This window comes from Glycine soja, chromosome 12 (assembly GCF_004193775.1).
Source record: "Glycine soja cultivar W05 chromosome 12, ASM419377v2, whole genome shotgun sequence".
NCBI classification, from domain to species: domain Eukaryota; kingdom Viridiplantae; phylum Streptophyta; class Magnoliopsida; order Fabales; family Fabaceae; genus Glycine; species Glycine soja.
This window is the reverse complement of record NC_041013.1, coordinates 43,857,559-43,874,431: the sequence shown is the minus strand read 5'-3', so window position 1 is coordinate 43,874,431 and position 16,873 is coordinate 43,857,559. Positions and strand designations below refer to the sequence as shown.

Below are 16,873 nucleotides of genomic sequence, written 5' to 3'. Positions count from 1 at the left end.
TATTTAATTAACTTATTTTAAAAAAAACATTTTTTAAAAATTTTCTTGAAAACGGAGGTTGAATTGTATTTTCTATTCTTTGTTTAAAATGACAAAATCTTTTGAAAACTTTACAGACGGTGAATTTAAAAATTAAGAAATGATAAAATAGTCTAAGGCTAAAAAAGAGACTATTTTTATACACTTCAATTTCAAGTTTTTTTGTAAACAAGTCTTTCCAGACACCAAAACTCAAGGAATTGAAAAGAAAAACAAAAGAAATAAACTATTTCGCAAATACTCTCCAAGGTGTATTAAATTATGGGCAAGAGAAAGTATTTTGCTACTATGCTTTTTGTTTCTCAAATAAAATAGAAACCTAATTTGTGAAACTTTCACATAATTAATTTTGCTACTATGTTTCTAACAAGAAACTTTGTGAATTGTGAAACTTGCCCATATAAAAGAAACCAGGAAAGAAAATGGGTTTGGTTAGATTTTTTAAAACAATTTTACTAAAAATATTTTTTCAACCGAACCAGAAAATGAAAACAATAAAATTTCATTTTCATTATTTTCAAATGAAAACAAGAACCCATTTTGGATAAGATGAAAACGTGATAAATATAATTTTAAATAAATCTAAAAATATAAGAAGATAAGAGAAGTTAATATATCATAAATTTTCAGTATTTTTATTTCTTAAAAATAGAAAATAAGAAATCAAATTAAACATATTTTCAAAATTTTAATCTTTTAAAAATGAAAATAATTTTAAAAATTAAAAATAAGAAATAAAAACATAAAATGAAAATACAGACAAACAAATATACTCATATACTCGTGACTAGAGACTTTTGCTTTCACACCTATGTTTTTGCAAATGATGAGTTTAGACGTGAGTTTTGAAATCATAAAATTCTATATAATAAATACAACATATATAACTTTATCCTATAAATTACACAACAATTTCGAGCTTTATTCTATAAATTAAGAAAAAGAAAATAGACATGCTATCTTTCTTTGGTCCTACCAAGTAGCTCCAATCATTTCACAACTGTTACAATATTACAAGAACAGAAATTTCAAACACAAAATTGAAGCTACACATATTAGTATGCTTTCTCAAACACAACTGGGAGCACATTACCATCCAAGGCCAACAAAATCTTCCCATTCTCACGCAAACCACCAACAATGCCACAGTCAAACCTACAAAAGGGGCATACATCTGTAGGACACCAACCTATATAATATGAACCTTTGATTGGTGTCTCAGTAATTCTAAAGTAATCATCCCTGCCTGATGCAGCAATGAGCCTCCTTCCACTCTCACTATCCTTCTCAGCCAAATTCCAATTTGTTCCCTGCACACATATTGAGGCAGCTGAGAATGTCACCTTGAAGTCCCTATTCACCTTCACAACATCATCTTCTTCTGCAAAAGGGGTGAAGAAAAGGGGTAAGCCCTCTGCTGCATCAGAATTCTCTTGACCTACATATAGAGGGCATGGGTTGTTTCTGCTTAACAAAGTGGCGCGGCCTCCAACGTCGGTTATGGCAGGTTTGATGTAGTAATCTTTGCCAGGCTCAAGAGGGTTGCCTTGTGTGTCTAGGACTGGGGGGTTATCAGATTTTGCTAATGCTGATGTTGCAATTACAAGCCATAGCATAAGGCTAAGGCTTGTACCAATTGATCTCATTGACATGATTTTGTATATAAATATAACTAACTAACTTCACTTGAAATAAAGAAACTTTTAACAATGTGTGTTGCTGTGTGTTTTGTGTTTTGGCAATGGGGAGGTATTTATAGGGTATCGTATGGAGTACGTGGCATGTCTTGGAGATAGATGATAAAGTGTTGTTGGATTGATGAATAAAAAGTCTAAGATGACTTATCCAAAAGCATTGCTTCTACCGGAAAAATTCATTTGTAGATTGGAAGTCAGATGACGTGTTTGGAAGGCTATAAAATATAATAAATGATTTGTTTTTAAAATTTTCAAGCATTTCATGATTTCCAAGTTTAGGTATGGCAATGCTACCAATGCAGCGTGTCGAGGGTAGGGTTTACTCTTTTCGGTAGGACGGTGGAAAAAAACCCAAAAAATCAAATTGAATCAACAAATCTAAAGTTATTCACGCTTCAGAAGTTTGGTAGGAGGAGCAATGTGTCTTGGAAATCACACATTAACTAATTGACAAATACTAGCAACATGTTTTCTTATACTTTCCTCTTAACACACTCTGGGATTGTTTAAATTTATTAAAAATTATAAAATTATGAAAAATAATTATTAAATAAAATGTGAGGTCTATAATTTTTTTTTATAATTTTTAAGAAATTTTAATCAACCAAAAAGAACGTATTCAAAAGAATATCTTAGTGAGTATGTTAGTAATATTTCTAATTAAGATGATATCAAATTCAATGTCAAACCTAAGATTTTTTGTGTCTCCAGCAAACTAAGAAAATGAGACCCTTGTAATCATTTGAATATTTTTCTTCTTGCATCTTTGTTGCAAAATAATCAATAATTCTTTCATAATCAAGATTCTTTAGTTTAAAAAGTTATTTTCAATAGAAATCAAAACATGACTATTTAATCTAGCTTATGACATAATAGATGGCAAATAGGATTTTAACAATTTTAATTTTAAAAAATTTCTTTTAGCAACAATAATAAGAATGATTAATATTATTCTATAGGTTACACATGCATTAGGAAAACAACTCAATGTCTTCAAAGAATTAAATATCATAAAACTTGATCTTGATTGAATTGTTAAAACTTATGTAATGACTTTTATAAATTCTTCAGATAAAATTTTACCATCAAGATCATATGAACTATAATGTTTTAGATGAGTTTCAAGATGTTTACAACATAATTTCAAGTCCTGATTAGAGAATGATTCAAGTCTTTTAATACTAAACAAAAATCCAAAAGTCTCCTCACATGTGTTATAATGCTCAAATTTTCTTTTAATTAAGCCAACTGCTTGATCTACAATATATAAAAAATAATAGATCCTAAAAGACTCTTCAACATACTCAATGTTTGATTGTGTGCATTCAAAGAGATCTTTATCAGTGTTTTTTTCCTACGAATTCCATGTTTTTGAACAAACACGCATTCAATATCCATTTCATTTGCAATTTTTTTGGCACTAGTAATAGTATGTGAAAAACCAGATTCTCTATATTTTTCCAAGTACTTAATCAAACCTTTTACTTGTTTTATAGCCACATCAATACGGCATGTCTCTTTTGTTTCCAAACTTTTGCTAATTTCATTTGCAACAGACAACTACAACTCAAACCAAATAATCATAGCTACTAAAAAACTCAATTTCTAATTTCATGAGTTGCCTCATTCCTAATTATTTTATTTCTTATGATAAAAAATTATATAATTTTAATATTTATATAGACTAGTTTTTTTGTGCCCTTCTAAAAATGAGACCCTAATCAGTTGTCCATCATGACCGTACTCAAGGTCACCACTAATCAAAGCCTATCTCGACAAATATTGTTATATAGGTATGTAGTGTCACTCATTAGGGTTGTTATTAGACCATTCACAAATGTCTAGTTCTATAAATTTTATGCTAAAAATATATATATAAAAGATATGACTTCTGTGAGAACAATTTGTTATGTTGGAAAGAATAATTAATAACAATCATTAGATTATATAAGAAATAATAGACAGTTGAGATTAAAATATTTACAAATTCATATTAAAATATAATATAATCATCCAATCTCTAAAATATTCATCAAACAAATCATTTTTTTAAAATATTTCAACTATCATCAATCCATCATTATCATCATGACCACCATCACCTTTATTGCTATGACCGTCGTCGTCGCCACCACCACTGACGGTGATGGTAGCGACGACAAGACGATCATAGTAGTAGAGGTGATGATAGTTATGACTGCGAATTAAAGGTGGTGGCAGTTGAAAACAATGGGATGATGATTGATGATTGTGGCGGTGGTGATGACAGCAACGGTGATGACGACAACAACGACAATGATAGTTAATTGCGGCAATGGTGGTGGCAATTGATGAATTGGTGTCTTGGTGATGATAGGGACAATCATGGTGTGGATCATGTATTGTTTTGATGATGTCGAAAAAAAATCACTTGATTGTCATCATCAAAAAGGGAGAAAATGTGAATGTATGAATACATGAATTTTGATGATGTCAAAAAAGAATCAAACAAGACAAGACCGTTCCAAAGGATAAGCATTTGCTTCAAGATTAATTCAAGATTGCTTCAACAAACAAAACATTGTTTCAAGATTCACTAAAGACCAAGCCTTACCTCTAAACAAAGGGTTTCAAAGTCATGCAAGGCTCTGATAATCGATTACCAGGAAGTGTAATCGATTACCAGAAGGGAAGAATGAAAAAGAGCTGTTGAAAAAGGTTTTGAATTTGAATTTTGAACATGTAATTAATTATCATATGTCTGTAATTGATTACCAGCAACGAAACATTGGAAAGTCAAATTCAAAAGTCATGACCCTTCAAATTATAACTGTGTAATTGATTACATAAACATTGTAATCGATTATCAGTGAAGAGTTTTTAGAAAATCTGCCTACAATCACATCCTTTGATTGAATTTGTGAATGACCATCAAAAGTCTATAAATAAGTGACTTGGGCACGAAATTCAAAGAGAGAGTTTTGCTTGTTCAAAATGTCTTATCCTCTCAAAAGAAAATGAGAGAGATATTCCAAGAGAACTTCATTGCCAAATGTTCTCTCAAAAGAAACTCTTGGACAAACACTTGGAAATTCATTAAGAGTTTCTCCATGAACTTCAATTGTAATATCCTTCTCTTCAAGAGAAAATTCTTCTTTCTTTCTTCTCATTCAAAGAGATTGATTAAGGAATTGAGAGTCCTTTAAGTTGTAAGGAATGCTGAACATAAGGGATGGGTTGTCCATGTGTGGTTCAGACTTTGTAAACAGATTTTTACAAAGGAGTGAAAAATCTCAAATAGATTGTTTGAGTACTGGACGTAGGTACGGAATTTGCCGAACCCGTATAAAACTGTATTTACATTCTCTTTTCCCTTATTTCATTTATTTTGCTGCAATCAATTTTGTCTTACATGTTTAAAGAACATTATTAAATTGATTGTTGCTTTGTATGTATTCTAAGTCTATCACTTCCTATAATATTTTAAAGAACATAGTAATAGCAAATTAGTTCTATTTAATATAATAAAATATTTATTATTTTATTTAAATTAAGAAATATTCGTGTAATTGATGCACACAAGCAAATTTGTTTTTAAAAATATTGTTTACGTGTTGATGTGTTGTAACTGCAGTAGTTAAATATTTCTAATCTCTGAGTGGGATCCTAAAGTATCTGGTAAACTTTAGAATTTTCACATTATTCATCTTTCGTAAGATGATCCTAGAAATCAACTTTCATTTTCACACCTATGTTTTGCAAATGATGAATTTACACACAAGTGCAGTGAGTTTTTAAATCATAGAAATTATACATGAATACAACAACTTAGTTTGTACCTTTATTCCATAAATTAATAAAATAAAAAAGAGACATGTATATCTTTCCTTGGTCTTATACATCGACATACGGTAGCTCCAATTATTAGCCAACATTACAGGAAAAGAAATTTCAAGCACACAACACAAACACAAATTAATTGAAGATACACATTTATTATGCTCTCTCAAACACAACTGGGAGCACATTACCATCCAAGGCCAAGAAAATCTTCTTATTCTCACGCAAGCCACCAACAATGCCACAGTCAAACTTACAGAAGGGGCACACATCAATAGGACACCAACCAATATTATAAACACCTTTAACTTGTGTCTCCGAAATCCTAAAGTAACTACCAACACCTCCTACAACAATGAGCCTCCTTCCACTCTCAGTGTCCCTTTCACCCAAAGTCCACCCTGTGCCCTGCAAGCATAACGTTGCAGCTGAGAATGCCACCTGAAAGTCCCTATTCACCTTCACAACATCATCTTCCTTTGCAAAAGGGGTGAAGAAAACGGCAAAGCTCTCTTCTACAAAAGTGTTCTCTTGACCTACAAATAAAGGGCATGTGCCGTTGTCTACTATAGTGGCACGGCCTCCAATGTCTGTTACCGCTGGTGTGATGTAGTAATCTCTGCCAGGCTCAAGAGGGTGGCCTTCTGTGTCAAGAACTGGGGGGTTATCAGATTGTGCTATTGCTGATGTTGCAATTACAAGCCATACCATAAGGCTAAGGCTTGTTTCAATCAATTTGGTTGACATGGTTATGCGTTTTTTTTTTTTACCTTACACAACCAATAGAGCTAGATTCTCTTGCTATAAGTAGGTAACTTCTTAAGCAACATAGAAAGGATTTCTGCCTTATGGAAATGTGTGTTTTTCTTTTTAGAAATGGCTAGGTATTTATTGGATATGGTATGGTGGCATGCCTAGGAGATAACAGTGTAGGGTATTAATGAATAAATTAAAGTCTAAGATGACTTATCCAAAAGCATTTCTTGTACCGGCAAAATTTCTCTCGAGGATGAAACGACTAGTGTGTTTGAAGTGTTTGAATGAGACATGATTTTATTAGAAAATTGGAAGTCAAATGTCGTGTTTGGGAGGTTAAAATATAAGGTGCATGTGTTTTCTCTCGAGCATTTCATTATTTTATCAAGTTAGGTAGGATTTGGGAGAAACTGATTAGGCAGGACAATGCAACGAGTTGAGGGTAGGTTTTACTCTTCTCATCGTTGCAATTAAACTGGGAAAAATATACATTCAAACTCGATTTAGTTAAAATGATTTTTTTTCCAATCAAATTAAGTTGGGTTGAAATCGGATGAGTATTCATAGATATGGATTTAATTGTTATGTCTAGATCATTGGTTGAGTTTTACATTTAAGTATATAGATTAACCATTTCACCCTTATGAAATATAGTCAATATAATAAAACAAAACAAATTCAACTACATATTTAATAAATTTCAAATATAAGATTTTATATTTTTTCGAGTAAATTAAAGTTTAGTAAATAAATTCTTATATTTAATGATTCTAAAGATATTCTAAAATTTAATGTGTATGTGTCAATTGGACTAACAACCGGTGTTAGTAAAGTTTTGTTTTATTTATAGGCAAAGGAATTTTTTTTAACCGGCCTAATTAAGATATATGATTCTCTTATAATACTCCGAGATACTTTTATAAATTTTAATCTTTTAGTCGATTATTAATATCAATCCAAAATTTAATTACATTTAAAACTTATCATTACTCTTCCAGAGTATATCATGCAAAAGAATTTTATACCAGCTATATCACGCAAGTGGTGTACAAGTAGAGAGAAAGATACAAAACTCCATATAATATATCCCCTCACCCAAATAAATTCAATATCCCTACGTATAACCGCTAAATCATTTGATATTATCGTCATGATTATGCGTATGGAATTTTACATTACTTAAATATTTATTGAGATACTGTTTTAAAATAATTACTGTGTTAAGTTATTTTATACATATAAAGAAAAAATAGTAAAGATAGAAAAAATAATAATTTTATAAAATTAACCTCCAATCATTATTAATTTATTTATAAATTTTATTATCAACCATTAATATTATAAGAAATATAAATAAAAAATAATTAATATTACATTAAAAAATTAAAATTAAAATTATTTATGATTTTTTTTCTTCTTATACAACAATTATCATGGAACAAATGAAATATAATCATATGATAATTTTTTTTAATGCAATTAAATGATAACTATTCATTACATATTAAATAATATATCATATGTTGGAATAAAGTGAGTGATGATCGAGTTAATTATTTTTACTCATTTTATTGTAATATTAATTATTTTTTACACTTATATTTCTTATAATATTAATGATAGACAACAAAATTTATAAATAAATTAATACTGATATAAGATTAATTTTGTAAAATTATTATTCTTTTATTTATTTATTATTTTTCTTTCTATATAAAATAATATAATTAGGACGTACCACAATTAGTTTGGAATGATGGGAGTAATTTTTTAATTATGTAAAATTATGTTAACTTAATTTGCTTTATGAAAACTAAAATTTTAATAATTGAATTGATCAATTGGTTTTTTTATAAAATTTTATTGATAATATCATTTTAGTAAGTTTGATAAATGATATCTTTGATGTTATCCTATGTATATAATATATATAATGCATTATCTTTTTGAAACATTTTGATAATGTCGTTTGAATTCTGTCTTTCTGGATGCATGCATTCCCCACAAAGCGTATACTTAATTGGGTATTCAAATCTAAAACCAGACGTGTGCTGATTGCTGACAGTGCATCAGAGCTTTGAATTAAATGTAAAGCCAAATTAGAAATTAGAGTAGGCAGAAATTGTCAATACATAGCCGTGCACACAAGGCCAATTTGGAATTTTGCGGACTAGCAGTCATGATGATGTACAAAATAAGAGCTACGTAGTACTTCATTTTGAGCCACATAATTAGATCATATTCTAAATTTGAAATTGAATTACTTAATTGATATTTCTTGTGTAATATATGTATTTTTGTAATGCCTCGATTTTAATTCTTACAAATAACCAAAAAACAATTTGCCCAAATTTCAGTTGATATGTAAGAGAGCATATGGGTCAACAAAAACAAATACGATTTTTTAATTACTAAAGTATTTGAATATATTATTTTAATCAAATGTCAACATGTGAGTATTTTTAATATTAAACTTGTAACAAGAAAATATTAAACGACTATATATGTCATCCTTTAATATTTTTTTCTTACTTCTAATGCCCATTTTCATTTTAGTATCTAAACTTTACTTTTTTATTTTATTTTAATACCTAATTTTTTTAATGTAAATTGTAACATATTACCATTAATGTCAGTTAAATGATGATAATGTAAAAATAAATAAAGTGTCACATCATTAATTAAGTAATAACATAAAATGTCATAACATCACTTATTAATTAATGACAGTATTAAAATTAAACATAAAAATATTTTGGGTAGTAAAATTAGAAAAAATAATTTAGATAATAAAATCAAAATAGACTATATTTAAATAGAAAAAACATATTTAAACATATATACTATTAAATTTGTATTGCAAAATTATAAAAAAATATTCGCATGTTATTCTATGATTAGAGAATGATGAAGATACCAATAATTTGAGATGGAAAGACAATAAATAATCAAGATTTAACTTAACTCATAAACCCAATAGATAATCAAAGATCTAAGTTATCAGTTTCTATTCCTCTCTTAAGATTATTTTCTGTCAATTTTGGTAGGAATTATTTTTGACTGACTTTAGTAAGTACTATTGCAAACCTTTTTTTCCCCTGGCCCACGTATGAGGTTAGGGTTAGGGCTCAAACCAAGCCACTGACCAAGGAGGACCCTTTCACTGCTTCTTGTCCGTCTTCCACACGTTCGAGATTTGTTGACGTCGCGGAACCTATTGGTGTCGGTGTCGATCACGCAGCAAAGCCAACAACTGTTGATCTCGGTAGGGATGCTGAGAGAGAAAAGAGAGAATGGCGCGATAGAGAAAGGAAAGAAAACGAAAGCATGAGATTTGGCCTGAAGAAATCAAAGGATAGAAAACAATGACGCAACATCGGTTATGAGAGACAACCAATGTTAAATATGACTAATAACATCAGTTATCTAATAACTGATGTTAATTAACGAGTTTTGTTTGTTTTTTACAAAAAATATCACTGTACACATTTATTAACATCGATTCTCTCATATAACTAATGTAAATTCGAAGCATGTATACATATAACAATTTTGTCATATTATACTAAATGAACTAGCTAGTACAATGGTTTTATTGCTTATCTGCATTCGTGTAATCTCATGGCCGGTACAACACCATGCTTCTATATGGCAACGTACCCATGTTAATACTCTATACTTACTTTAATATTTTTGTTAAATATTAAATGTTAAGTTAATAAATAAACAAAAAATTATTAAGACAAAAGTTTAGCAACTAAAATCATGAAAATCAAAATCATCACAAAAAATATAATTATGTCTGATGTAAATAATAGCAACCAGATGTAATATTATTGATAATAATATATAAATTATAAATTACAAAATATCACGATACATTTTCTGGTTGAATAATGATAGTGAATATCTCCGCTACTACAAACACTTGATAACACTGATAATTAATATCTCTATTTTTTTATCGCATCATATCATCCCTCATGGTTATACTTCTCTCTTTATTTCGATATATAAATGTCTAAGTGGCATATATATGGCTAATTTCTGCCCATCATTTTCCTTTCTGGTTAATTATTAGCAAAAGCTAATCCAGGTAGATTATAGATATTTTCACTCTTTAATTAAACACAGGCATAGAATCTCTCCATATTCCTGCAAGGATACTACCAATAATTGACTGAAACACAATTGAAACAGCACCAGGTACGGCAGTTAGGGGATCTCCAAAGTGCTTTGTAGCCAGAACAATCCCGAGAACTGAGTTCTACAAAATGACATGGAATCACTGGTAAATTTGATTTGGAATTGGACCAATTATCACAAATGAACTGTAGCAAGTTGCCTATGCTTAGTAATGCAATTATAAAATAAATTTATAGCGTTAAATATTCTTACATCTTTAAAAATTTGTTTACTTAATTAATATAATAAATGTTTTTAATATATTTTTTTCTATTTTTAATTGATGCCTATAGACATACCCTTAAAAACGACAAAATTCGTTTATAATATCTTAAGGTCTTTAATTTTATACTACTCTTTAAAATAATAGCTAATTACCTATTCAAAAAATTAATAGTTAATTACTTTGATAATTTGTAATGCTTACTTAAATAAAATTTCAATTTTGATAAAAAAAATAATACCAAAAATACTTATAAAATACACTAAGTGACTATTTTTCTTAGAGTTGAGGAAAATTAATTTTCATAAAAATTGTTTTGAATCATTACGTACGTACTCTCTACAACCATGTACATTTTCATGCATTGATACATGTTGACACCAAAATTAATTTCATATGTTATTCAAAGGAACTAACAACTTAATTTACCTTCATGCCAACCTGAGTGGATATGGTTCGCGATGATGACACATCTAACCCAAGCAATCTTCCAAATATGTAACCAAAGAAAAACCCAGAAGCATGGAGAAGAAAGGTAGCTAAAATCACTTGTCCACCACACACAAGGATTGCTGAAGAACTCTGGGCAATAGAGTTTCCACACAAAATTGCCACAGTTGTTACTGCAATGGGTGGCATCAATGGAGAGACAAGTTTAACAAAAGGTTTGAAAAACTGGTTCAGAAATGCACCAGCCAACACAGGAAAAAGCACAACCTGTTGAGAGATAATGAAGTGAGGGAGTAACAATTAGAACAAATTAGTAACAGAGACAAACATGCATTAATTTAAGAAGGAAAGCTTACTTGCAGTGTTGAAATCAATAAGCCAGACGCGTCCACTGCTACATATTTACCAGCAAGTGTTGCTGTCAGAAAAGGAGTCATGATCTGAAATGTGAAGTTTTCAAAAAAAAAAATTTAAACACCATTCCTTCATAAAAAACAACGTAACCATATATGCATGCTTTTGAGCAAGAATTATATGTTAAAATCTAACTACTGATTGAATTAGTGAAGACCATTGTTCAAAGTTAAATGGTCTATTTCGTAAAAGAAAAAAGAAGATTAAGGGTCTATAATTCAATCGCAGTTGCAAGAGTAATAATTAAATAATATTATTTTAATTTTTAATTAAATAAAAATAGATAATTTTATAACTTCATTATATTAAAAATTAAATTTTACTTATAGAAGTTATAATAACGCATGATGTATAATATTCAAAATTAAACATGAAACTAAATTAAATATGTCTTAACATTTAACTTCAATAACACAACAATATACAATAGCAATTACATTTAAAAACTAAATAAATATAATTGATAAACTATATATCAATTATTATAATATTGAACTTAAATTATATTAATAATTATAGTAGAAGGTTTTTTAATTTACAAATAAAAAATTCCGGTGAACCTATTCAATTCAATTTTGCCCTATTTGTCCCGTTTTTAACTAGTTTAATCGGTTATATACTATTCCTTTGCAAAGTCAATTTTTAATCCGATTCTAACAACACCAATTATGAGTCTCCAATTATATTTAATTACTTTCCCGATGTCGTGTAGCCCTCTTAATTAAGGCAAGAAAATATTTTGGGTAAAAAAGAAAAAAGAAAAAAAGATTAGAATGTCTTACGATGAATTTTTATATCATCTTTGCGGATCATTGTGATAGATAGATAAAGATAAATAGCTAATAATAGACGATTTCATGTGGTGCCTGAGAAGTCAATTCGTTGCATGTATGTATCGTACATAAAATAGATATTTCTGTTGATAATTAGTTCAGTTTAATTATTGTAATATCCTTATTTGTCCAAGAATGAAGAGTAAGAAAAAAATATTGACTTAAATATATTTTTTATTTAAGATAAAAACTGTTATTCTTATTAATTCCTATATAAAATAATTTATTATTAATCTTTACAATTAATAGAAACAATATGTTTTTTAAGTCTTTTACCGAACACCAAAGACACACAGCACTTTTGTAGTTTTCAGAAATTAAAAACGAATAAAGTTTTTATAATTAAGAACCAATACTAAAAGATTTTCATATTTTTACTTTTAGAGACAAAAGTATACAATTAAACTAAGAATCATTAATACACTCTGTACTGTTTGTAATAAATCAAACAAGACATGTCTTATGCTAGTCTTCAAAACCAGAGAGGGATGGCCAAAAGGGCTGCGATGGAGATAATTAATTTGCCTGCCCAAGTTCAAACGTGGGCAGATGCATGGAACTGAAACCATTACTAATTGATTGTATCATTGTACTATTGCCTACCCACGTCGATCTTGTCATGAATTAATTAATTGCTCGTCAAAAATGGAAACCAAAGATTAAGACTCAAATTATAGCTATACCAACCGTGGCAGTTAGGGTACTTGCAGTTGTCATTATTACAGATAGCGCCACATTTCCACTAGCAAAACAAAAGGGTCATTAGATCACTTGGTCATCAATGATCAAACAAAGTAAAACATTAATTAATTGGAATTATATATAACTGAGAGTATACCGTGAAAGATATGTTATAATGTTACTAGCTGTGCCTGCAACCAAACAAAGATCGACCATTTTGAATATGATGGATAGAATTATAAGAAAACTAAGAACCACAAAATTAAAATTCATACCTCCTGGACTGCACCCAATTAATATTAAACCTGCTGCAAAATGTGGTGCAATATTTAAGAGTGTGCTTATGAGAAATCCAGACAGTGGCATCACCTGAAATTTGTCAGCAATTTACACAACACAAACAAAACAAGGATACCTCATCAAGACAAACTGTCTGGAACTAAAAAGGCTAACTAAATACCTATTTGGTATACGAGTAAATACTTTTTGGTTTCATTATGTTTTTTTTCTTACAAATAACTAGATTTTTTATATAGCTTGTATTGTAGATATAATGATACTTTCTTTTCAATATTATTTTGATTAATTTTTTAGTAATATTATGATTTATTTATTTTTGACTGAAAAAGTTAATAATATTAAGATTTATAAACAATGTTCTTAGTTACAGTATATAATATGTACTTTAATTTGAGGACGAATTTAGAGTCAATTTAGGCGATTCAACAAGCAATTCAATTTAGGCGGTTCATGAACCAATTCAATTTAATGCAAACGGAAATAATTGAAGCCAAAAATTCATAATTGAAAAAAATACATATTTTTATTAATTTTTTTAATTCATAGGAATCGGAAACAATATTAAAATTTTACAATAACTTACACATCATTCTCAATCAATTGAATTAAACTATTTTGATGTATTTTATTGAATTGAATCTAATTTTGGTTTCTATATTAAAAAAACCATTTAATTCAAATCAAAAAAATTATATTGTGTATTCAAGATATTTAAATAATTAGTTACATAGTTATCTGCCTGAGACTTTATATGAAGTATGAATTTATAATCTATTTAATGCTTTTGTTCTTTGAGAATTTTTTAAAATTATTTCCAACTTACAATTTGAATTTATATTTAAAATATTTTGTGAATTACTTTATCCCAACACACATATAAATAAAATGAACTAATTGTTACGTTAATTAAGTAATTTAAATAATATCAATTGATTTTACTAATCACATTTAAAATAATCTTAAGTATCATCCATTAAAACTTGAAATAAAAAATATAAAGATTTATTAAAGATGGAATCTCAATTAATTAATTGAAGGATATTTTTGAAAATATATAACATTAAATAGAGTAATAATAGTTAAATTTTGTTTATATTTAAATTTATAATTTTTTTTATTTTGTTCTTCCTTATAATTGAATCCGAAAGAAGTATATATAAAATGAGTATTGTTAAGGAATTTAAATAAAAAAAAATTATTGAAAATTATTTGATACAAAATGAGTATTTTGGAAATGCACTAATACTAATCTCTATAAAAATATTTTTTCTTTTATTTTGGATCTAAACGGGTGAGCATTCATCTTATAAAATATAATGTAATTTGATATTAGATATTTCTTTTTTCATTTTTTAATAAATTGAATTAGATTTTAAAATCAAAATAAGAAATAAAATAAAATGATTGCATCAAACGATTTCATATGATGTGGCTGTGCATGAATTTCATGCAGACCATGTAAAAAATCTTCATGTGTTGCTTCTTTGAAAATAAAATTTCCAAACAAGTCAAGGACTCAAAGGGACAATAAAATAAACGGTAGAAATTGAAAATTACCACCAGTGTTAAAAATACTAACCGAATACTGAAGTACAAAACCATAGAGAACTTGCTTAGGCATGGCAAGAGCCCCACGAAGATCATCAAGAGTTAAGGTCATACCCATTCCAAGCATGATGATGTTGAGGCCCCTAATTGTCACTTTGGGAGTGACCCAATTGAAGCAATTTGGTTTCATCAACCCCAATACGCACCCAATTGAGACCCACAATGGAAATGCCATTGAGAGAAACTCACCAGCCAGCACAAGCCACTCTCGGACACTCCTAACCTCGTTTCCACCATACATGTTGGAAGAAATGCCACACCGAACGTTGGAACTGAAGATTCTTGTTGGTGGTTTTGGTGTGCAAAGGTTTAGCAGTGGTTGAGGTTGGGAATTGCATGTGAGTGTGATCCTAGAATTTGATTTGGTTTGAGTCAAAACAGAGAAGGCACGTTTGAGTGGAATGGTTGTTTGGGCAAGGTTGGTGTGTGAGTGCACTGGGGCAAGTCCATGTACATGATGACTGCATGCAATTGATAACTGCATTCTCTCTATCTTTCTCTCTCTCTCTCTCTCTCTCTATATATATATTGTTCCACAATCCACAAAGAAAGAAACACTACATACTACAGACCAACTATGAATATATATATATAGGAAAATTAAAATGTTTTTCTTTTATAATTTAAAGAGATATAATGTTTGTTCTCTCTTTTGACTTTTCTTTTAAGTATTTTTAAGGCATGTGTATAAAAAATAAAAATAAAATGACATAAATACAATTTAATAGTCAAAAACAAAATGAGTAACTGAATTATCATTTATCATTCACCTATATATTATTAGCTGTCGTGTATTGACTGAATTGTCATGTGTTTTTCATGTGTATGTGCATCGTCAATTGTTATCGAAACACACAAAAATTAACTTAAACTAAAGTCTTTTAATGCTAAAACTAAAGTCTTTTAATGCTAAAACTAAAGTGATAGATAAACTATACTTTTAAAAATCTTTTTAATATTTTTAGTAACCTAAGTGACAATAAATTACAGAACCAAACTGATTGTTTGCCCCAAAAAATAATTTGGTGTTTTGATAGTGTGTCCCTCTTAGTACACAATGAAACGCAGTAGCCAGCAAGAAAGAGAAAATGACAAATCGGAAATTTTAGTTGCAAAGCGAGAGGGAGAAACAAGTAACTTGAGATAACATATATTAATAGTGAGAAAGATAAATTATTAGGTGATCTAGGATTAGTATATCAGTCGTGATCCTCACCAATAATCATGTCATATGTGGCCTGCTAACCTCTAGTTAGAAAACATATTTCTTAGGTCATGAGTTATATGATTGTTGGTTGGAATCGCAATTGATGTATTAATCTTCAATCATCTAATAATTTTTCGTGAGAAAGAGACAGAATGAGATAAAAAAAAAAATCCAAGAATTGAAATGAAAAATTACATACATGGCACCACCATAAGCAGTCGAGACCAACACCACACCTCCAAAGAACTCTACTTAGAAAAATCACTCTCTCTCCATCGCACAGGACTAGTACAAGTGGCCTCCCTGCCTAAAAAATCTCTCATTTTGTACGTAAGTTGCATGTTGTATGCTACCAACCCATGGCAATCCCCTCCTCACCAAATTTCGTTTGACCTGTAGCCCTCATTCAACTACACTCATTTAGGAACATTGTGAGTATTTACGTCCTCTTACATTCATAGTCAAAAATCAGTTTTGTAGGTAAAAGGATGTGTTTTCTTGTATGAATTATTGTCCTACTCCTTTGTTTACGTGTTGTTATGTATCTATGCATGTAGTGTACCCTTTATATGGACGCTCACTACCTCGATCTGGATATATATACTATCAAAGACTGTAGTGGGTAGGCGCATTCAAACTCAACAACTAAAAGGTGTGAGGT

At 29.2% G+C, this 16,873-nt stretch overlaps 3 protein-coding genes across 3 annotated transcripts; all 3 read right to left on the bottom strand.

Annotated features, from left to right (window-relative positions):
- Positions 1 to 878: 878 nt before the first annotated feature.
- Positions 879 to 1,780, bottom strand: LOC114378636 (alpha-amylase/subtilisin inhibitor-like). Its single transcript, XM_028337281.1, has one exon. The coding sequence runs from the start codon at positions 1,689 to 1,691 to the stop codon at positions 1,095 to 1,097; it is 597 nt and encodes a 198-aa protein (XP_028193082.1). The 5' UTR covers positions 1,692 to 1,780; the 3' UTR covers positions 879 to 1,094.
- Positions 1,781 to 5,526: 3,746 nt separating this feature from the next.
- LOC114378632 (miraculin-like) lies at positions 5,527 to 6,436 on the bottom strand. The gene has a single exon (XM_028337280.1). It carries the CDS (start codon positions 6,300 to 6,302, stop codon positions 5,712 to 5,714), a length of 591 nt encoding a protein of 196 aa, XP_028193081.1. The 5' UTR covers positions 6,303 to 6,436; the 3' UTR covers positions 5,527 to 5,711.
- Positions 6,437 to 10,117: 3,681 nt separating this feature from the next.
- On the bottom strand, positions 10,118 to 15,533 carry LOC114377995 (probable sodium/metabolite cotransporter BASS1, chloroplastic). Its single transcript, XM_028336488.1, has 7 exons — positions 14,977 to 15,533; positions 13,373 to 13,466; positions 13,255 to 13,288; positions 13,104 to 13,158; positions 11,526 to 11,609; positions 11,149 to 11,436; positions 10,118 to 10,578 (listed from the first exon to the last, which is right to left on the bottom strand). The coding sequence occupies exons 1-7, from the start codon at positions 15,487 to 15,489 to the stop codon at positions 10,432 to 10,434; spliced, it is 1,215 nt and encodes a 404-aa protein (XP_028192289.1). The 5' UTR covers positions 15,490 to 15,533; the 3' UTR covers positions 10,118 to 10,431.
- Positions 15,534 to 16,873: the final 1,340 nt, after the last annotated feature.

Excerpts from the sequence above, each read along its gene's own strand:
- LOC114377995 (XM_028336488.1), bottom strand. The coding sequence starts at position 15,489 with ATGCAGTTATCAATTGCATGCAGTCATCATGTACATGGACTTGCCCCA. Across the intron at positions 13,467-14,976 it reads GTTTTGTACTTCAGTATTCG|GTGATGCCACTGTCTGGATT; the intron begins GTTAGTATTTTT and ends GACAAATTTCAG. Across the intron at positions 10,579-11,148 it reads CCACTCAGGTTGGCATGAAG|AACTCAGTTCTCGGGATTGT; the intron begins GTAAATTAAGTT and ends GTCATTTTGTAG.
- LOC114378632 (XM_028337280.1), bottom strand. The coding sequence starts at position 6,302 with ATGTCAACCAAATTGATTGAAACAAGCCTTAGCCTTATGGTATGGCTT.
- LOC114378636 (XM_028337281.1), bottom strand. The coding sequence starts at position 1,691 with ATGTCAATGAGATCAATTGGTACAAGCCTTAGCCTTATGCTATGGCTT.